This window comes from Tachysurus fulvidraco, chromosome 11 (genome assembly GCF_022655615.1).
Source record: "Tachysurus fulvidraco isolate hzauxx_2018 chromosome 11, HZAU_PFXX_2.0, whole genome shotgun sequence".
Classification (NCBI taxonomy): Eukaryota; Metazoa; Chordata; class Actinopteri; order Siluriformes; family Bagridae; genus Tachysurus; species Tachysurus fulvidraco.
The window spans coordinates 24,873,625-24,893,624 of NC_062528.1; the positions used below are offsets into that span (position 1 = coordinate 24,873,625).

The following is a 20,000-nucleotide window of genomic DNA, read 5'->3' on the forward strand; positions in this document are numbered from 1 at the left end:
GGCTAAATGTTATGAGACATAAATAAATCATATTTTATTTTTTATAAATAATGCATAATTATTTTTTTAATAATTCATATTTTATTTTACACGTTGTTTTTTTTTAATAAAAGAATATATTACGAGTGTAGAGCAGGGGCGGGTCTAGGGTTTCATCTTTAGGAGGTTTTAGCCCTCAGTGAGAATTTAAAACAAGAAGAGTTCTATATTATATATTATATGACAACTCTGGTAATAAGAATAGTGACATTTCACTGCTTTTGGTTGCCGTCTTTGCGTCTTTCCGCCGATTAACGTTATAGATAAACGCCTCCAGCTCTGACTGCGCGTGCACGCTGCGCGTACCTGTGCTTCTCCGTTCTAATAAAGCAGACAGCTGAAGACGCACGTGTGAAACACTACAACACACGCGTGTAAAAGCAAAGTAAAAAAATCGCTCTTGGATCAAATTGATAAATATTTTTTTCCCATCGACGACATGTCCTGCATTTTAACGTCATTTTTATTGTTTATTTATGAAAGTAAAAATGATCCTTATAGTTTTAGGGTGGCTGAGATTACCCACATGGAAAGAACCTATATAAACATATATGTTTCAATATAGGTTTTTGATATATGTGACATATATAAAATTGGCCGTTTCCCTATATTATATGTACATATATGCACGTATATTATGCACCTATATGTTCACCTATATAATAGTAAAATTAAAATCCATAGCTGCTAGGCAACATAAATAAAAGTCCAAAATGTAGAAATGTACTGTACATTATGTATTTACAAGAACAATCAAATAGTACAAGAACAAAAATAAGACAAAAAACTGAACAGAACAAAAAAAATATCTTTTTGCTCTTCTCAGCTCTATGAGCTTCAAATTAATAGATGTGCCTATCTACCCTCGGCTGGCTGCCGGCCACTTCTTCAACGTAGCATCTAGAGAAGACAAAATAATAAGACATTATTATTATACTATAGGTTTCATCAGGACTTGTGTCTTATAAAAAACACTATACAAATAAGATTCCCTTATCCCCCATAAAAATCTTACTCATCATGAATGTATTGTAATGTAACAACACACACAGGACGCAGACTGGTAGTGTACCTTATTCTTTGAAAGTCTGTCATGACCCTCCCTCCTCCTGGTGCTCGTATTTGGAAGCCCCTCCCTTTTTATTGTCAACCTTGAGAGAGAGAAACAAACTGATTAGCCCAACTCTTATTAACTTATTTTACACCACCTTGCATATAGATCTTGTCAACAAAGCACATAAAATCATCATAGACGACACAATTACAAATCTACACACATGCCTACACATTAAGAAACAAGAGAGAGAGAGAGAGATAACCAAGTCAGTTACCTTTTCTTTGAAGCCTTCTCAGTCGGCCCCTAGCTGCTCACTGTACTTTGTTTGGGATGTTAGGACGTTTTATTTGCCATTGTGTGCCATCTTTCTCCATCTCGATCAGTTTAACTACATAACTACATAACTACATAGTTTGCGTGTAACTTACTTGCCACGTGAATAATTCTGGCTCGGTGTGCGGTGCACCGGCCGGTTGGCGGCCTTTTCGCCATTCCAGCTTCTCGGTTTTATCAGTCCTTTCAAAAAAGTCTCTAACTGAAAATTCCTGACACAGTCGAGGGGCAAAAATACTATGGACCCCTCTATCCTCACCCTCAGTCAATTCAAGTAAGACATAGCGGCTCTCCAACGCTTTTATCGCCATTTTACTCCCTGGCACTATCTTTCGGCGCCAAAAATGAAATACTTTTTTTTTTTTTTTATTGAATACAAAAGTTTATAAACCAAAAAGGCAAATATACATTTACATTGTAGATAAATGTTACAGGCTCAACACAATATAACTAATAAATTGTTTAGAAAAAATAAAGAAAATAAATATATGGAAATCTGAAATTATATATGTTTACATGAACTTAAATAGGGAGTAAAAGAAAAGAGAAAAAAAATTAAATAAAGGTAAATATTAGAGGCAGTATCACAATAAATTGAATGATGTCAATAAGTAAAGCAGCTTCATAGCACTCTGACCTTTCATCTTACTGAGGGCTTTGGAAAAACTTTTTAAGTCATTTTTGAATATAATGAGTAGTGGGGGGGGGGGGGGTTGGTTAAAGAACCTACATTTATGAATAAAATATTTTGCTAATATTACAATGTTATTTAGCAAAAAGGAATTAGCACAACAGTCTTTAGGTACTCCAAATAAAGTATGATGTAAAGAAAATACCAAACTATCAACAACCACCTTTGTTTCTATCAACCAGTCCTGAACTGATGTCCAGAAGAGTTTGGAGAAATTGCATAAGAGAAAGATCTGATCCGTGTCTTCAGAATGGCTTTCACAAAAGGAACAGGGGACAATTTCTATATTAAATTTCTGATTTAGGAATTTGTAAGAAGGATAAATCTCATTTAAAATTTTGAAGTGTATTTCTTTACCTTTAGGAGGAACAGGAAATTTTAAATAAGCTGTTCTAAGATAAATCACAGTATTCTTCTCAAACATATGATCTATTTTGTTTCTTTTAATTTGACAGGGGTAACAGGTTTTTAAAATGACCTGTCTTATATATTTATTAGAACAACTATCACTTTTAAATTGCATATCTCCAATATATAATGCTGGAAGAACAGGTTTAACTTCAGTATAAGAAAGATGGCATCTCATCAGCATTTTTATTCCAGAAGGTATTGCATTAACAACAGTGAAAAACTCTTTCAGGTGAAGGGCAAAGCCATGTTTCAAAGCATTATAGTCTAAAATGTTACCCTGTTCATCCATTAGATCTCTCACTGACCATATATTCCTGTTTAACCAATTCCTATAGCATAGAGACCTGTTCTTGTGCAATATATATTTGTTGTTCCAAATTAAAGCATTATGAGGTGTAAAATTGTGTGTATGTGCCAATTTCCAAAATAAGAGTACTTGTTGGTGGAGTGTTGATAGTTTCACTGGGAGTTTGGATAAATCAAAATCAGATTTGAGAAAAAATTGAATTCCACCAAATTCTTGAAACAAAGCTGATGGAACTGTAAACCAAATACTATCTTCTTTACATAGAAACATTTTTAACCATTTAAGTTTTAACAAAATATTCATGTTTTCAAATTCTATTACATTCAAACCACCTTGTTCATAGGATTTTGTAGTGTCTGCCTTATTTATATAATGGGCTTTGTGCTTCCAAATGAAATTATACATTTTTTGGGAACATATTTTAATGAAATTTGAGGCCAAAGAAAGAGCGGGATAAATCAGTCTTGATAAATATTCAGTCTTCGTTAGCAAAATTCGGCCAAAAATGGAAATGTCTCTTTGTAACCAGCAATTTAATATTCGGTTTGCTTTTTGCAAGTTATTATCAAAATTTTCTTTCGTACTTAATTTCTGGTCTTTGGTAACTGTAATACCTAGATATTTTACTTTGTCTTTTACCGGAATGTTAAGCCAACAAGCACTATCACTCTGATGTAGAGCAAGAAGTTCACATGTGCTTAGATTCAACTGGAGTCCTGATGCCTTAGAAAAAACATTAACTAATGAAATAGCCAGAGGAATTTGGTCTTTGTTTTTTAAGAACAGTGTAGTATCGTTTGCCAATTGACTAATTGCTATACTTTTACCAAATACTTTTCATTTTTGTACCGTTTGATCATGAATAACTAAAGTAGACAACATATCCGCAGCCAAAATGAACAAAAGAGGGGACAGAGGGCATCCCTGCCTTATTCCACGACTAACAGGAAATCTTTGTGATGTACCATAAGGAAGAGAACCAGAACTGTTCATACCTTTATAGATTTTTATAATATTGACAAAGTGCTCACCAAAACCAAAGCTTTCTAAAGCTTTAAATAAAAACCTATGTTCTAACGTGTCAAGGGCTTTCTTAAAGTCTAAGAAAAGAATATATATCCATCATCCTCTATCAAGTGATTGTATTCTACCATATCCATTACTAGCCTTACATTATTGTGAATGGATCTTTCTTTAAGAAATCCCGATTGAACCTCATTAACTACTCATTAAGTCCTTCTTTCAATCGATTGACAAAGACGTGTGTGAAAATTTTATAGTCACTGTTAAGTAAAGTGATTGGGCGGAGATTATCTAAAAATCTATGATCTTTATCAGGTTTGGGGATTAGTGTAATCAAGCCTTGACTCATTGTGGGGCCCAATGAACCATCTTCAATAGATTCAGTAAGGGCACTAAACAGTAACATTTTCAAATCATTCCAAAAAAATTTATACAAATTTCCTGTAAGGCCGTCAGGACCAGGTGATTTGTTTGATTTGAGTTTCTGTACAGCTAAATCGAGTTCTTCCATACATAATTATGCATCACAAAGATCTCTTAGGTCATTGTCAATCTTAGGAATAAAATTAATAATTTTTCCAAAAAGGTCATCACACTCTTTTGGAGAAAAATTAGACAAATACAAGTCACTATAGAAATGATGTATTTCTTTGCTTATTATTTTAGGATCAGTATTTTCAACAACATTAACCATTAGGGAAACAATACTGTTTTTGGATTGCCGTCTTCTTTCTAACCTACAAAAATAGGACGTGCTCTTCTCTCTCTCTTCTATCCACTTGGCCTTTGAGCGAATGTATGCACCTTTAGCTTTTTTAATGTACAAGTTATCCAGTTGTGTTTGAAGAGAAATAAAATAACTTTTCTCTGAGCTACTCAGAGAAAAGTTATTTTATCCCTCATCCCTCATCCCATCAAGTGTATATATAAAATATATAAATATAAAATCCCTCATTTACAAGCAAATCAGAATTAAACTTCCAATATCCCTTACTATGTAAAACTTTACATGTTGGCGTAACATTCAAAGTAATAGCACAGTGATCTGTTAGGAGTGCTGGTGAAATAATGCAATGCTTAACAAAATGTAACAAATTATCTGAAATTAACCAATAGTCGATCCTCGATTTGCTAGAGACATTGGGTCTAAACCAAGAAAACTGTTTGGTGTTAGGGTTAAGATGTCTCCATACATCCAATACTTTAAGATTATTGCAAACATTTGTAATCATAGAGTTAAGTTGAGGGGTACTACTTTTAGGTGGATGTCTGTCAAGACTTTCATCTGGTGTAACATTGAAGTCTCCACCTATAACAATATTATCTGTTGGGAATAACTTATGAAATCACGAACTAAACAAGAAACATCAGCAAAAAGCTGCTGATTTTGTTTTACATTATTATAACCATAAATATTAATCAAAATAAAAAAGACAGATTCAATATCCACCACAATTGCAACCCAATGTCCATTAGAATCAGTTTTGACAGAGATAACTTTCCCTGGACAGTTGTTAAATAAGATTGCAGTCTTCTAGCTTTTCGTCTTGTGAGTCGAAGCGAGCAGTCAGGGAAGTAATGGCTTGCAGCAGAGTAGCGTTAGTGATGTCGTCTTCTTGATATTTTAGCTTTTTCGACGTGAGTGTTTTAGTGGGTGTAAAGTGAGAGGAATCACATCGTTTTTCTAATGGATCAGTCTCTGTTTCCATTTCTGAAGCTGAAGTTTGAGCCACGTGCTGAGCTGGAAGAATAACAATCCTTGGGTGAGTTGTCTGTAGAGATTTTCACATTTTGGAGGTCCGTGACAGTAACACAAAACTTAAATATCACTCTTGGTAGGTGTAATTGAGAATTAAATTAATCTAAAGTTAGAAAACGGGAGATAACTAAGCCGCTTTGTGAGAGCACATGTGTTCAGCCCGCCATCTTGCCGGAAGTCCCACCAAAAATGAAACACAGCGCGCTGGACGCATGCGGATGACGTCATCAACTACGCAGCGCGCTGGGCCGCATGCGGATAACGTCATCAACTACGCGATGCTGTAGCAGTTGATCTGAGCTTGCCAGTACAATAACGTTATGGAAATAAGACGCAAGAAAAGCATTAGAATGGATCCACAGTTGCCAAAATGAGATATGAGCTACAAAATGATCCTGCCATTAGCTATATAGAAGACATATCTTGTATGTATAGGGCTTATATGTGGATATAGGTGAAGTAATAGGAGGCCTGTATATGCATATATGCACCTCACTTTTGCCTATATGTGGCATATATACGCATATATGCAGCATATATATTGCCATATATGTGCATATATGCCACATATAGGTTTCATATATGCACATATATCCACATATAGATTCTTTCCATGTGAGTACAGACAGGGGGCTGAAGCCATATAATAATAATAAAGTATAGAAACATATAATAATAATTACACAGTTTTATCCCTAAAATTGATCCCTAATGAATAAGACTGAGGTGATGTAATGTGATGAGATGTAATGTACTGAGTAAAAAGTGTCTGAATATTATAAATATAATGTGATGATTTACCTTATTCAAATACATGAAAAAATCATTTCAATTAATAAAGACTTAAATCACAGAGGAGATTCTTTACATTAAAACTGTTAAACTCCTGAAATCTGCAGATGATACGACGCTCATCGGTCTCATCCAAGATGGCGATGAGATCAGTCTAGAGCTAAACACCCTCAAAACTGTGGAGATGATAGTGGACTTTAGGAAAGACCCCTCAACACCACTCCCCCTCACAATATCCAACAGCCAGGTGTCATCTGTGGAGGCCTTCAAGTTTCTGCGCACTACCATTTCCCAAGACCTGAAATGGGAGTGCAACATAAAATCTATCATCAAAAAGGCCCAGCAGAAGATGTACTGTCTACATCAATTAAGGAAGTTTGGTCTGCCACAGGAGCTGTTGATGCTGTTCTACACTGCAGTCATTGAATCTGTCCTGTTCACATCCATCACCATCTGGTTTGACGCAGCAACTGAACAGGACAGGAACAGACTGCAACGCACAGTAAAAACAGCAGAAAATATAAATGGCGCCCCCCTGCCCACTCTCCAGGACTTGTATGACACAAGAACCAGAAACCAGGCTGTAAAAATCACTACAGACCCTTCACACCCTGGACACACCCTCTTTCAGCTCCTCCCTTTTGTCAGGTCACTCACCATAATTATATTCACTGCTTCATATCTATAAGTGCTGCATTATCAGGACTGTCAGTCATCACATCATCTGTATATATTACACACTACTGCTGCTGTATATTGTACAAAAAGCATAATATTACACAATATTATTTACACTCTCACACTTTATGTACATAACTGATCGTTCATATTCTATATTTATATTGTATATATTTTATTCATTCTTTAATCATATTTTATACTCATTCTGTCTATATTGTATCTCATCGTCTGCATCGTTTTCTTGTATAGTTTGTATAGTATAGTGTTATTTATGTCTGTACTTTTGAGAGTCACAAACTGCTGGAACCAAATTCCTTGTGTGTGTCAACATCAACACACTGGGCCAATAAACCTGATTCTGATTCTGGTTAAAAAAAAAAAGCCTGAGCTCCTTTTTAACTGTAAAGCAGCAGCTTCTCTCTCTGTTACACTATAACACAAAACTTAGAAAACGAAACATAGCCAACCAACAAACCCACTCATTCTCTCAGTGCAGGAAAATGGCAGAGGCCAGTATTTCAGTATATCAGGATCACTTCAGCTGTCCAGTGTGTCTGGATCTCCTGAATGACCCAGTGACTACTCCCTGTGGCCACAGTTTCTGTAAGGTGTGTATTAATGCTCACTGGGATCAGGAGGATGTGACGGGCATCTACAGCTGTCCTCAGTGTAGAGAGACTTTCACTCCAAGGCCTGTTCTACGCAGGAACAACATGCTGGCTGAAGTGGTGGAGGAACTGAAGAAGACTAAACTCCAAGCTGTTTCTCCTGCTCACTGTTACACTGGAACAGGAGATGTGGAGTGTGATTTCTGCACAGGGAGAAAACACAACGTTCATGATACAGTTTCAGCTAAAGCAGAAAGAACTAAAAAACAGGTGAGAACTGGATATTAATATTCTTTTTTCTTTTTTACAAATTCTGTTTCTAATCTAATTTCTATTGAGGTGATCTGATTGGTTATATGACTGTCATTCAGTGTAAGGTGGATTTTTATTAAAAGTCATTGTGTGTTTTGTAAAGACGTGTGAAACAGCTCAGACCAGTCAGTGTACTTTAAACAGCCAACGGCATGACGATGATGATGGTGATGGTGATGATGAAGATATTTAACAATGTCAAAGTCTATTTTGTTTTACTTCTAAAAGTGTTGAAGATTCTTTAGGAATACGTTAAAAGAGGATCAGATAAAATCCCAGCAGAGGATCCAGGAGAAGCAGAAGAAGGTGCAGGAGCTGAAACAGACTGTGGACATTATTAAGGTGAGGAGGAAACTGAGAGATTCACATAAACACACACATTATAGAGTCACTGTGAGAGAAAGAGTTGATCTTTAAATGGATCTTTATGCGTGTGTGTGTGTGTGTGTGTGTGTGTGTGTGTGTGTGTGTGTGTGTGTGTGTGTGTGTGTGTGTGTATGTGTGTCCTTACAGATACGTTCACAGGCAGCAGTAGATGACAGTGAGAGGATCTTTACTGAGATGATCAGCTCCATGGAGAAAAAGCGCTCGGAGGTGACGGAGCTGATCAGAGCTCAGGAGAAAGGTGAAGTGAGTCGAGCTGAACGACTCCTGAATCAATATTACGGTGTTCAGATGGAAGTGAAGAAGAAAGAAGAGCTCTTTAAAATAATAAAAAAATACAGTAAATTCCCCTTAAATGTACAATTGGTTCCGTAAGTGAATGTGGAATATGGATCCAAAGTTCGGTGAATGTGTATTTAAGTAAACATTAATTTCCTCCAGTGCACTTATTGTAACACTTCTGTGTGTGAATAATGCCTTAACTGGCACTCTCGACGTAAATCAGGATTCCTCTGGTGACAAATAAACGGCTGGCCACTCCGTTAAAGATCATCTACCAGTCTCACAGGCTAGGCTCGCCATCTCGGTTCATCCAGACTTTCTAGTACTCAAAAAACCAATATGCCAGCGAACCGATGCTAACGAGCTGCAGCCTTAGCCACTCCTTAGCATTGTAACACCATGAAGCATAACGGAGTTTCAATTGTTTTTACTTGGAATTATTTCCGGGGTTTTCTGCTTTCTGCTAGTTTTAGAATTTTAGAAGTTTCATTTTCTGCTGACAATCACGAGGAGAAGTAGCAAAAAGAGAGAAAATGCTGATAACCATAGGCTCTAATCGAGTTAGTCCCCCAGCTCCCCCTATGGTTAGGAGTGGAACTACAATATAGTAGCCCTTATTTCTCTATGGGTTACACCCACCCCTCTTTACTCAGCATGAGTCCCTGCATGTCATTCAGTCTAAACAACCTCAATAAGGGAAATATCATAGCCACCAAAGGTGTCAAATGCTTGATTCAAACTATTTAGGAGATTCTGTGCAAAGGATATTAATGGTTTCCCTAACTCAGGTTAGGTGAAATGACCTGGTGGCTGCCTTGATCTCCCTGGCCCATGAATCGAACCAGTTGCTTCTCCAATTTAATTTGTTTCTACATGTGCACTTTCAATTTCAACTTCTTTTCCCTCCATCTGTTTCCATACAAGTTTCTGCATCCAAATCAGTATCTTGTTGAACTTCATCTCTAACTTCCATCACTTCAGAATTCCCAAATCTATATTTATCAGTTGGTTCAAATACGAAAGTTGGAATTTCTGTGTTTGTCTCATCTGGTAAAGATTTGTTCTCCCCAGCCAGATGCTGTTCACGTTGAATCATAGTTTCCTCCTCCTCAATTGTCTCAGGAGATGCATCTACAGGTTCTTCCAATGAGACAGGGTGTCCAGTTTGATGTTCATTCTGGAATAGCGAGGTCTGTGATATAGTTGGAAATTCAACTGTCATATTGTCACTCACTTCTGTGGGTTTACCTAGTTGCTGTGTCTTTGGGATATCATATACAAATGTGGCCTTTAAGAACAAAAGTCTTCTCCCGCGGTATTCAGCAATTAGTGCCGGAGTGTACCGCAGTTTTCTGCACTTCAGTTCGGTGGCTATCTTAGCAATCACCTTAATGTGTTTCGCTTCATAGAATATCCACCAGGTGGTGCATAAGATCCCTGTTTCTCTTAAACACTTAAAGGTTTTTTAAGATTGTATATGTTTATATTTTTAATTTACATTTAAAAATGTTAGTCTTTTTGATTTTACTTCACATTACATCAGAATTGTGAGAAAACATCCACAATAAAATATAATTATAAAGATGTATGAAACACCGTTGGCTATGAGATTTTTTTTAATTAATATTTGTTCTATGTATTATTATATGTTGCCTACATTTACTCAAATAATAGCAATGTAAAATATAAAGAAAATCACGGTTCAAGTTAGGCATAACATAACATAAGTGACATTAAGAGATTTTATTAAGTTGCTTTGATCATTTATTTTTAGAGATATTTATAGAAATATAAAATATAGAAATATAAAAAATAAATATAAATCATTTAATTGCATTGCCTTCTGTATTGCATTCATTTTATACATTTACAAATACATGCACAAATACTGGCAAATTTTAATTTCATTAAGACATTGCTGTAAATTGAAGCGATGTTCTGTAAATTTGTACTTAACAAGAGTAACCATGTTATTCAATTTGTTGTTGTTGTTGTTGTTATTATTATTATTATTATTATTATTATTATTTAAAAAATATATTCAGCTGTAATATAGTTTGTGTTCATTTTTTCTCATAAGGAATATATATATATATATATATATATATATATATATATATATATATATATATATATATATATATATATATAATAGTGACATTAAAAATGGTCAAAGTGGTTTGAAAACAATCTCCTGGCTTTGGAATATACCAGCCTGTAATTGTGCATTAACTTTTGTGCCTCTAGAGTGAAAATAATTAAAAATTTCTGGGGTTTTTTTACTAGAAAATGAGGCATTTTTGCATATTAATTAGGTTTATTATACTAAATATTACAACATTTTTTGCAAAATATATGTTAATATGTTTTAAACAAGTTAGACAAAAAAGGTGAAAAAAGGCTATCATATAAGCATTCAAAACAGACAAGGTCAAGTTGACTCGGCGCTCCTAATTTGCATAGGAATTCAGACAAGGTCTGCAGGAGGGTTAAGTTATGCAATATCTACCCATTTTTTATGTTATAAACATTCATCTGAAATACCCTTTAAGTTGTGCAGTAAATAGCATTTAAACAAAGTAACTGCAAGAAAAAGCTTGTGCTTGTATTAACCATTTGTTGATTACGTAAAACTTTCCACTTATTGCTGTAAATATAAGTTATGCAGTAAATAGCATTTAGTGACAAATGTTCCTGGCCTGCCTGAACAAAGCTTCGACAGACCCAGTAAGGAGTGCATCCTATGTTTTGCATCAGTAAGCTGCTATCATTGGCAGACAGTATAAATCAAGACTGGTCATATATTGGAGTGGGTTGTCCTTCGAAGCCTCGCCGTCTTCAAAGGATCCTCTTCAAGTTCTTCTACCTAGTATATTGTTTGAATCTTTAGGTGAAGGAGTCACACTTAGACCTTCTTTTCTTTTCAGGGTCCTCACAATGGGAGGCCTTGTTTTTATTTACAGAAATATAATACAAATAAGTGTATGTGATATATGTAAAGAACTTAAATAAAATCTCTTTCAAATAATCAAACAATTCTAGCGTAAGTAAAAGTAATTAACATGCAAAGATATTAAACCAAGAAACACTATCCAAGTATTATCCTGCGATTGTTTTCTGATACACAACACTTAAGCAATGCAAATGTAGAACAGTAATTAAACATAAGCTTGCCTATAGTCAGGAAACTAATCAGAAAAGCTTATATGCTCTTTTTCCAACAATTTCCAAGTCATGGCATGATACACGCATATTGTGGTTGACCTTTTTCCCTTTCAAGGCACACCAGAACATCATATCCTTATAGTTTCAAAACATTGTGCATCAAGGAGCGTTAAATGAGTCATTTCTAAATTGCCCTATAAATATATAGGGTGAAATATCAATTTCAAAGATAATAACATTCTTACTTTTTAAAATACACTTCATTATAGTCTTCTTCTTCTTTCAGCTTTTCCCTTCAGGGGTCGCCACAGCGAATCATCTCTCTCCACCTGTCCCTATCTTCTGCATCCCCAACACTTGCACCCACTAGCTTCAAATCCACATTAATTACATCCATATACCTCCTCTTTGGCCTTCCTCTTTGCCTCCTGCCTGGCAGCTCCATGTCCAACATTCTCCTACCAATATACTCACTCTCCCTCCTCTGAACATGTCCAAACCATCTTAAATGAGGTTCTGTTTTGAATGTGTATTGAGTGTAAGAACTGAATGTCTCCCAAATGGCATGGCTACACCTTGTTGTCTAGCTGATTGTCTTTAAACGTTAATCATGGTCACGTACACCTTGTCTTGTTATTGTTACAGTTATCATTAACCAAATGGTCACTTTAAATGGTAATCGCAGTTACGTAGACTCCTTGTTCGTGGTGATCCTTGATGTCCTGCTGCCGTTCCCATATTTATGATTGAATCAAGTTTCGAGTCCTAAACATATTACCTTGTAATACTTAAACCTTTTTAGGAATGAGCTCATATGGGGGTCATATGACTTATCATCATGTTTGTGTTGCATGGGTTTGATAATCCCATTCACTTGCATAAATGGAGTCAAAGTTAGCTAAAAATTAGCTTGTCACTTAAGCAGTTTCAAATCATTGTTGTGGTGTATAGCAGTAGAAACTGAGTGGATTTTTCTGTTCTTTCTCTGCCTTCATTCCCAAACTCTTTATGGCCTCTGTATAATTGTGATTTTGTGTGTATGCAACATGAAAAGCTAAATTTTGTTTTATGTACTTTTTAGACCAGTCCTGTGGAAAAAATGTAGAGAAGTTGTATTTCGATGCTTAATCGTCTACCTCTCATCAAGCATTATCAGGTGAGCATCTGAAATTGATCAACCATCAAGTTGGGCTCCAAACCTAAATAAACACTTTACATTGGCATGCAAATGTTTGGGAACCCTTTTAGAAACTTAGAAATGATGTTCTGACCATTACAACTCAACAAAAATATGTTTGAGTCACAAGACATGTTTAGCACAAGACATCTGGTTCTAGTACAATGTTAGTCTGAAATTTGTTTTAGTCTTAGTGTTTTCTCAGAAAGTTTGTTGCATGTTTCAAAAGTAAATTTTGGACAAATTTGAATATTTTCAGAGACGTTGCAAAGAGTTTGAACTTTGATTGCAATCTCCTTCTTATAAACCACAAAAGAAAGTGTTGCACTGGGGGCAGCATGAAGGAAGTGTCCTGTTGGAAGTGAACTTACATTTGTTAATTTGACACATACATTCATGATGTGTGGTTTTAGGCTTCACCATTGCATTGCAGCCTGTTTCAAAAAATAAAGTGAAATGCTTTATTTTGTGTGATTTGCATGTGTAATTTATTTTAGTGACGTGACATATGGTGACCCATACTAGGAATTTAACCCATCCAAGCAGCAGTGCAGTATGCAGACCAATAGCTGATGATCTAAAATAAGTTAACATTTTACATTGGTTCAACTCAATTAATTATCTTTTTTTTTTTTTTAAATAAATGAGCTAAAATTTTAAGTTAACTTAACTTGCAATTACTTAGTAGATTCTATCATGTTACATATGTAACCAGCCTATCTCTGGCTACTGCTATGCTCTGCATTGTGTAACAGAAGACACAGAAGAACTGGAGCTGCTGCTGAACTGGGGACTTTATTCTGGACAGATTAAAGAGTACAGCATAAAAATATACAGAAGTCTGTGTGTGATTTTTCACCTGAACAAATTAAAGGCAGTTATTTTAAAATCACCTCAGTCTGTCGGTGCACACACACACACACACACACACACACACACACACACACACACACACACATCAAATAGCTGTACACACACACACACACACACACACACACACATCAAACAGCTGTACACACACACACACATCAAACAGCTGTACACACACACACACACACACACACATACACACAGACACACACACATCAACAGCTGTACACACACACACACACATCAACAGCTGTACACACACACAAACACTCACACACATACACACAACAAACAGCTAGAGACACACACACACACCAAACTGCTGTACACACACACACACACACACACACACATACATAAACACACACATATCAAACAGCTGTACACACACACACACACACACACACACACACACACACACACACACACACACACACACATATCAACCAGCTGTACTCGGTAACAAAACCATTAAATCCAATCCATCCATTTGTAAAACACTTGCTAATACATTTATAACACTGTGATCAATAATATTAATGCATATTATTGACTTAATCAAACTTTTCATAACTTTTACAGGCTTATATGGAGACAGCACCGCTAACTGCTTACGTCACCTCAGTGCGCTCACCGCGGTCTGAGGAGGCAGCGTGGGCTGAACAAGAATGACGTCACCACGCAAGAGACATAGAACGTTTTACAAAAATAGCAAAAATAAGATACGAAACTAAATAATAAGATTTTCGTGAACAAATTAAAACTAAGTAAATAAATAAAAATGAAAGGATGATTAGTGAAATACATTAATATTTTGAGCATAAACTTATATTAACATTCGTCACATATATATTTTTAAGTAAACAATGTTGTGTGTACCCAAAAATTTAAGTACATATAACAACGGTTTTATTGTTAATTTTAAGTCATTTTTTCCAAGTTGGGTTTACTTAAAAAGTGTGATGCAAAAATGGTGCATAAATATTTTAAGTAAATCCAACACATCATTTTTACCAGTGCAGGTCAGAGCTGACTGATGCAACTAAATTCACAAATAAGTGAGAGGAAACAACGTGTGTGTGTGTGTGTGTGTGTGTGTGTGTGTGTGTGTGTGTGTGTGTGTGTGTGTGTGTGTGTGTGTGTGTGTGTGTGTGTAAAATAATAATAATAATACATTTTATTTAAAGGTGCCTTTCTGAACACTCGAGGTCACCGCACAAAAGAAGAAAAAGAAAAACTAAGCTAAACTAAACAGATGAGTTTTAAGCTGAGATTTAAATGATGAAAGAGAGTCAATATTACGGAGCTCAGATGGAAGTGAGTTCCAGAGCTGAGGTGCAGAGTAACTGAAAGCTCTGTTCCCCATCGTTACAAGACGGACAGAGGGAACGATGAAATGAGTGGAAGAAGAAGACCTAAGAGTGCGAGTTGGTTTTGGAGTATGAAGAAGATCAAGAAGATATGAAGGTGCAAGATTGGGATAGCTTTAAATGTTAGAAGAAGAATTTTATACTTGATACGAAAATGAATGGGAAGCCAGTGTAGCTGTCCCAGAACAGGTGTAATATGATGGATAGAGGGAGTACGAGTGATAATACGGGCAGAAGAGTTTTGAACGAGTTGCAGCTTATGAAGGGTTTTGTGAGGAAGCCCAATAAGAAGAGAATTACAGTAATCAAGCCGGGAGGTTACTATACTGTGAATAAGAGTGGTGGTAGATTGAGTGGTGAGAAAGGAACGAAGCCTATTGATATTTCGAAGGTGAAAGTATGCAGCCCGAGTAACATTATTTACATGTGAGGTAAAAGAAAGGGTACGATCAAAGATGACACCAAGACTCTTAACCTGAGATGAGGGAGCTATGAGAGATTCATCAATGGAAATAAGAAAAATAGAAAATTTGTTAAGCACAGTTTTTGTGCCTGTAATGAGAAATTCTGTTTTATTAGGGCCCGAGCACCGATGGTACGAAGCCCTATTGTTTTTGCTCTGGTTTATTATTATTATTTTTATTTATTTGTTTATTTTTTGCACACATTGGCCAATTGGGGTCCCTTAACATGCTCGAAAACTCTTGAAATCTGGCACACACGTCAGAGTCGTGCGACGCTAAGCTTGGGCAAAGGCTGGAGTACGTGCGTGGCAGGGGGGCTCTGTAGCGCCCCCTGTAATGCAAAAACAAACATTTGTGCACAGATCGGGCAATTATGTACGGACATGTACGAGAGTTGGTACGCATATAGATCTCATCGACCCAAACAACTTTCGCACTCTAAACTATGAGCTCCGACCAACAGGAAGTTGGCTATTTTGGATTATTTCATAATTGCTTGCGGTGAACTTTTAAGTAATCCTCCTAGGACATTCATGCGATTGACACCAAAAGTGGTGAACATGATGCCGAGACATTGCACTTGCTAAATTGCGAAGGGATTTTTGATATCTCGAACGGTGCTGCCATTGCGAGGCGACTAAGATATGGCGCATTCTGAGAAACAGGAAGTGTCTTCTATCTAAGCCAAAAAATGTCTTATTGTGATGACACGCTGTGTGTATGTTCGGCCAAGGATTCCGATCGCATCGATGTGCTTATTGTGAGTCCCGGGTATAGCGCCACCAACAGGCCCCAGGAAGTGTGTCAGTCACAAAGGTGGATTTTTTTCACAGTTGCATGCAATGAACTTTTAAATACTCCTCCTAGAGGATTCATGCGATTGACATCAAACATGGTGAACATGATGCGGAGTCATTGCACTTGCTAAATTTCAGGCATATTTAAGGCTTTTGGCGTGCTAAGATTAACTTGAAATTTGACACATACATCACATTTGTTGGATGTTAAGTGTGGACAAAAAGGTCATACAAAGGTGTGTCTCTTAAGTGGCTCACTAGCGCCCCCGTTTGTATAAAATGTGGGGTTTCATTTACCAACAGTCCCCAAATGGGCCAGTAACAACATAAAATAGTCCACTGATATTTACCCACTTGATGCACTTGCCCACCGTGCATTGTTTTCTGGGAGGCACTGTATAGCGATAAAAAAACGTGCGATGGCCGCCATCACTGCTTGCAGCTATATTTACTATTTAGTAAATATATTATGAATATATTTAAAAAGTTAGCTGAAAACCATGATTTTATGTCAATGAGACAATCAGAAAGAGCAGATGGAGGGAGTTTGGAATGTGATTTTGTGGAAAGGTAGAGCTGGGTGTCATCCGCATAGCAATGAAACTTAACCTGATGTTTATGAAAAATATGTCCAAGGGGTAAAAGGTAAGTAATAAATAACAAAGGGCCCAGGACAGAGCCCTGGGGAACACCAGAGGTAAGGAAACTACAGAAGAGGTGAATGATTTTAGTTGAACAAACTGTGTGTGATCAGAGAGATATGAATGAAACCATTTCAGAGGCGTGTTGGTGATGCCAATAGTGGAAAGCCTGTCTAAAAGAATATCGTGGGAAATTGTATCAAAAGCTGCACTCAGATCAAGGAGAAGGAGGATGGATAGTAAACCAGAATCAGCTGCTATAAGCAAATCATTTGTGACTTTTAATAGAGCTGTTTCAGTGCTATGAAATGGGCGAAAACCAGATTGGAATTGTTCATATAGATTATTGCCAGACAAATGGATATGAAATTTAGCAGCAACAACTTTTTCCAAAATTTTAGAAATAAAAGAAAGATTAGAAATAGGACGAAAATTATTAAGGTTGTTGGTGTCCAAACCTGGTTTCTTTAGAACTGGAGCTACAGCAGCTGTTTTGAAAAGAGAAGGAACAGCCCCAGTGGTAAGGGAAGAATAAATAATATCCATAATAAAATGGGACAGAGAGGAAGCAGTAGCCTTAACAAGGACAGTTGGTAAAGGATCAAGATCACAAGTTGATGATTTAGATTGATAAATAAGTTTTAAGAGATCATCAATATCATCAAGCCATAAGCAATAGATCCTCATTGTAGTCTATGCAGTGTAGTGTAGTCTCTCAGTGTGTGTGTGTGTGTTTGTGTGTGTGTGTGTGTGTGTGTGTGTGTGTGTGTAAGTGGTTAAAGTCTGAGCTCCTCTGTAAAGCCACACCTCCTCTCTCTGTTACACAATAACACACTGAACCAGGAAGTTTGTTTCAGAGAAAACGAAACTTATAGAACTCTCTCTCTCTTTCTCTCTCTCTCTCTCTCTCTCTCTCTCTCTCTCTCTCTCTCTCTCTCTCTCTCTCAGTGTGAGTGCAGGAAAATGGCCAGTATTTCAGTAGATCAGGATCATTTCAGCTGTCCAGTGTGTCTGGATCTCCTGAATGACCCAGTGACTACTCCCTGTGGTCACAGTTTCTGTAAGGTGTGTATTAATGGCTGCTGGGATCAGGAGGATGTGACAGGTGTCTACAGCTGTCCTCAGTGTAGAGAGACTTTCACTCCAAGGCCTGTTCTACGCAGGAACAACATGCTGGCTGAAGTGGTGGAGAAACTGAAGAAGACTGAACTCCAAGCTGCTTCTCCTGCTCACTGTTACACTGGACCTGGAGATGTGGAGTGTGATTCCTGCACAGGGAGAAAACACAAAGCCGTCAAGTCCTGTCTGGTTTGTCAGGCCTCCTATTGTGAAGATCATCTTAAACCTCACTATCAGTCTCCTGCCTTTAAGAAGCACAAGTTAGTTGAAGCCTGTGCAGAGCTCCAAGAGAAGATCTGCTCTGAACATAACAAACTGATGGAGATCTATTGTCGTACTGACCAAAGCTTCATCTGTTACTTATGTACGATGGATCAACACAAAGGTCATGATACAGTTTCAGCTAAAGCAGAAAGAACTAAAAAACAGGTGAGATCTGGATATTATTATTCTTTTGTAGACAATTTCTACAAATTCTGTTTCTAATCTAATTTCTATTGAGGTGATCTGATTGGTTATATGACTGTCATTCAGTGTAAGGTGGATTTTTATTAAAAGTCAAAGTGTGTTTTGTAAAGACGTGTGAAACAGGTCAGACCAGTCAGTGTACTTTAAACAGCCAACGGCATGACGATGATGATGATGATGATGATGATGATATTTAACATGGACATGTGCCACTTTATTCTGATTTACTTCTAAAAGTGTTGAAGCTTCTTTAAGACACATTTATATGTACTTTATATTTATATACGCACACACACTACAAATTCTAATTTAAATTCTAATTAAATTTATTTTAATAATTCATATTGTCTCAAAGCTATACTTTACAGAAGTATAGAAACAGAAGAAAAAAAAGAAATAAATAAAAAAATTAATACAATTAAAGTTTAAAATTAAAAATATTAATGTAAAATGTAAAATACTATATATCTCCATATAACATATGGTGTAATACCAGTGGAAGATGTTTAAGGTCATTTTCGAGTACAAACAACACCTTCAACTAAACGAGTGAGTGAAAGTGATTGTGGAAATGTAAAAAGAACCCTGATCTGGAGATCTGGGAAGCTTCTGCTCATAGTTTGGTCTAGATATATTTGTCCTGATCCAGGTTGAGGAGCCTCTGGTGGTAACCAGGAGAGTTCCCCCTGGTGGCACTCCACATCATCACAGGGCACCATGTTAAGAGCAGTCTGATATAAAGAGATCAGCAGGAAAGGAGAGGGTGATGAGTGTGATGATGTGTGTGTAACGTGTCTGGACCGGTCACTCTCACACACACACAAAGACCACACCACCAATCAATGAAACTCAGCTCTTTTTTTACTGTAAGAAAAGAAATAAAAGATGAGACACGGGGCGTCAGCTTCTCCTTCACCAGTACACACACAATATTTGTATATTGAAGGGAGAAGCGAGAAGGACATGCGTCATCGGCCTCGGACTGACCGCATGGCGCACACGAGAAAGCCCCACCGAAGTGTCTCACCAATAACATCCCCTCCCAAACAAATCCCGAAGGAAAGGTTCCACTACTTTAATATTATATCCTATGAACAATAATTATATACAACATTTTGTGGAGTTCACTAAACCATTCCTTTTTATTTTTTAAAGAAACAGAGAAAAAAAGACAGGTCAGGTTAAATTAACAAATTTCCTTTCTACACCAGTTACATGTGCTGGGGACAATGATTGTAGTGTCTTATTTA

At 36.7% G+C, this 20,000-nt stretch overlaps 1 protein-coding gene and 1 pseudogene across 1 annotated transcript in view; both read left to right on the top strand.

Moving 5' to 3' along the window:
- LOC125145877 (E3 ubiquitin/ISG15 ligase TRIM25-like) overlaps positions 1 to 9,002 on the top strand; it is a 19,575-nt gene extending 10,573 nt beyond the window's left edge. Inside the window, exons 3-4 of the mRNA XM_047820453.1 lie at positions 8,527 to 8,579; positions 8,903 to 9,002. Coding sequence (XP_047676409.1) covers positions 8,527 to 8,579; positions 8,903 to 9,002 — 153 coding nt within the window. The remainder of the gene's footprint in view (positions 1 to 8,526; positions 8,580 to 8,902) is intronic.
- Positions 9,003 to 18,111: 9,109 nt separating this feature from the next.
- Positions 18,112 to 20,000, top strand: part of LOC113637325 — a 7,614-nt pseudogene continuing 5,725 nt past the window's right edge.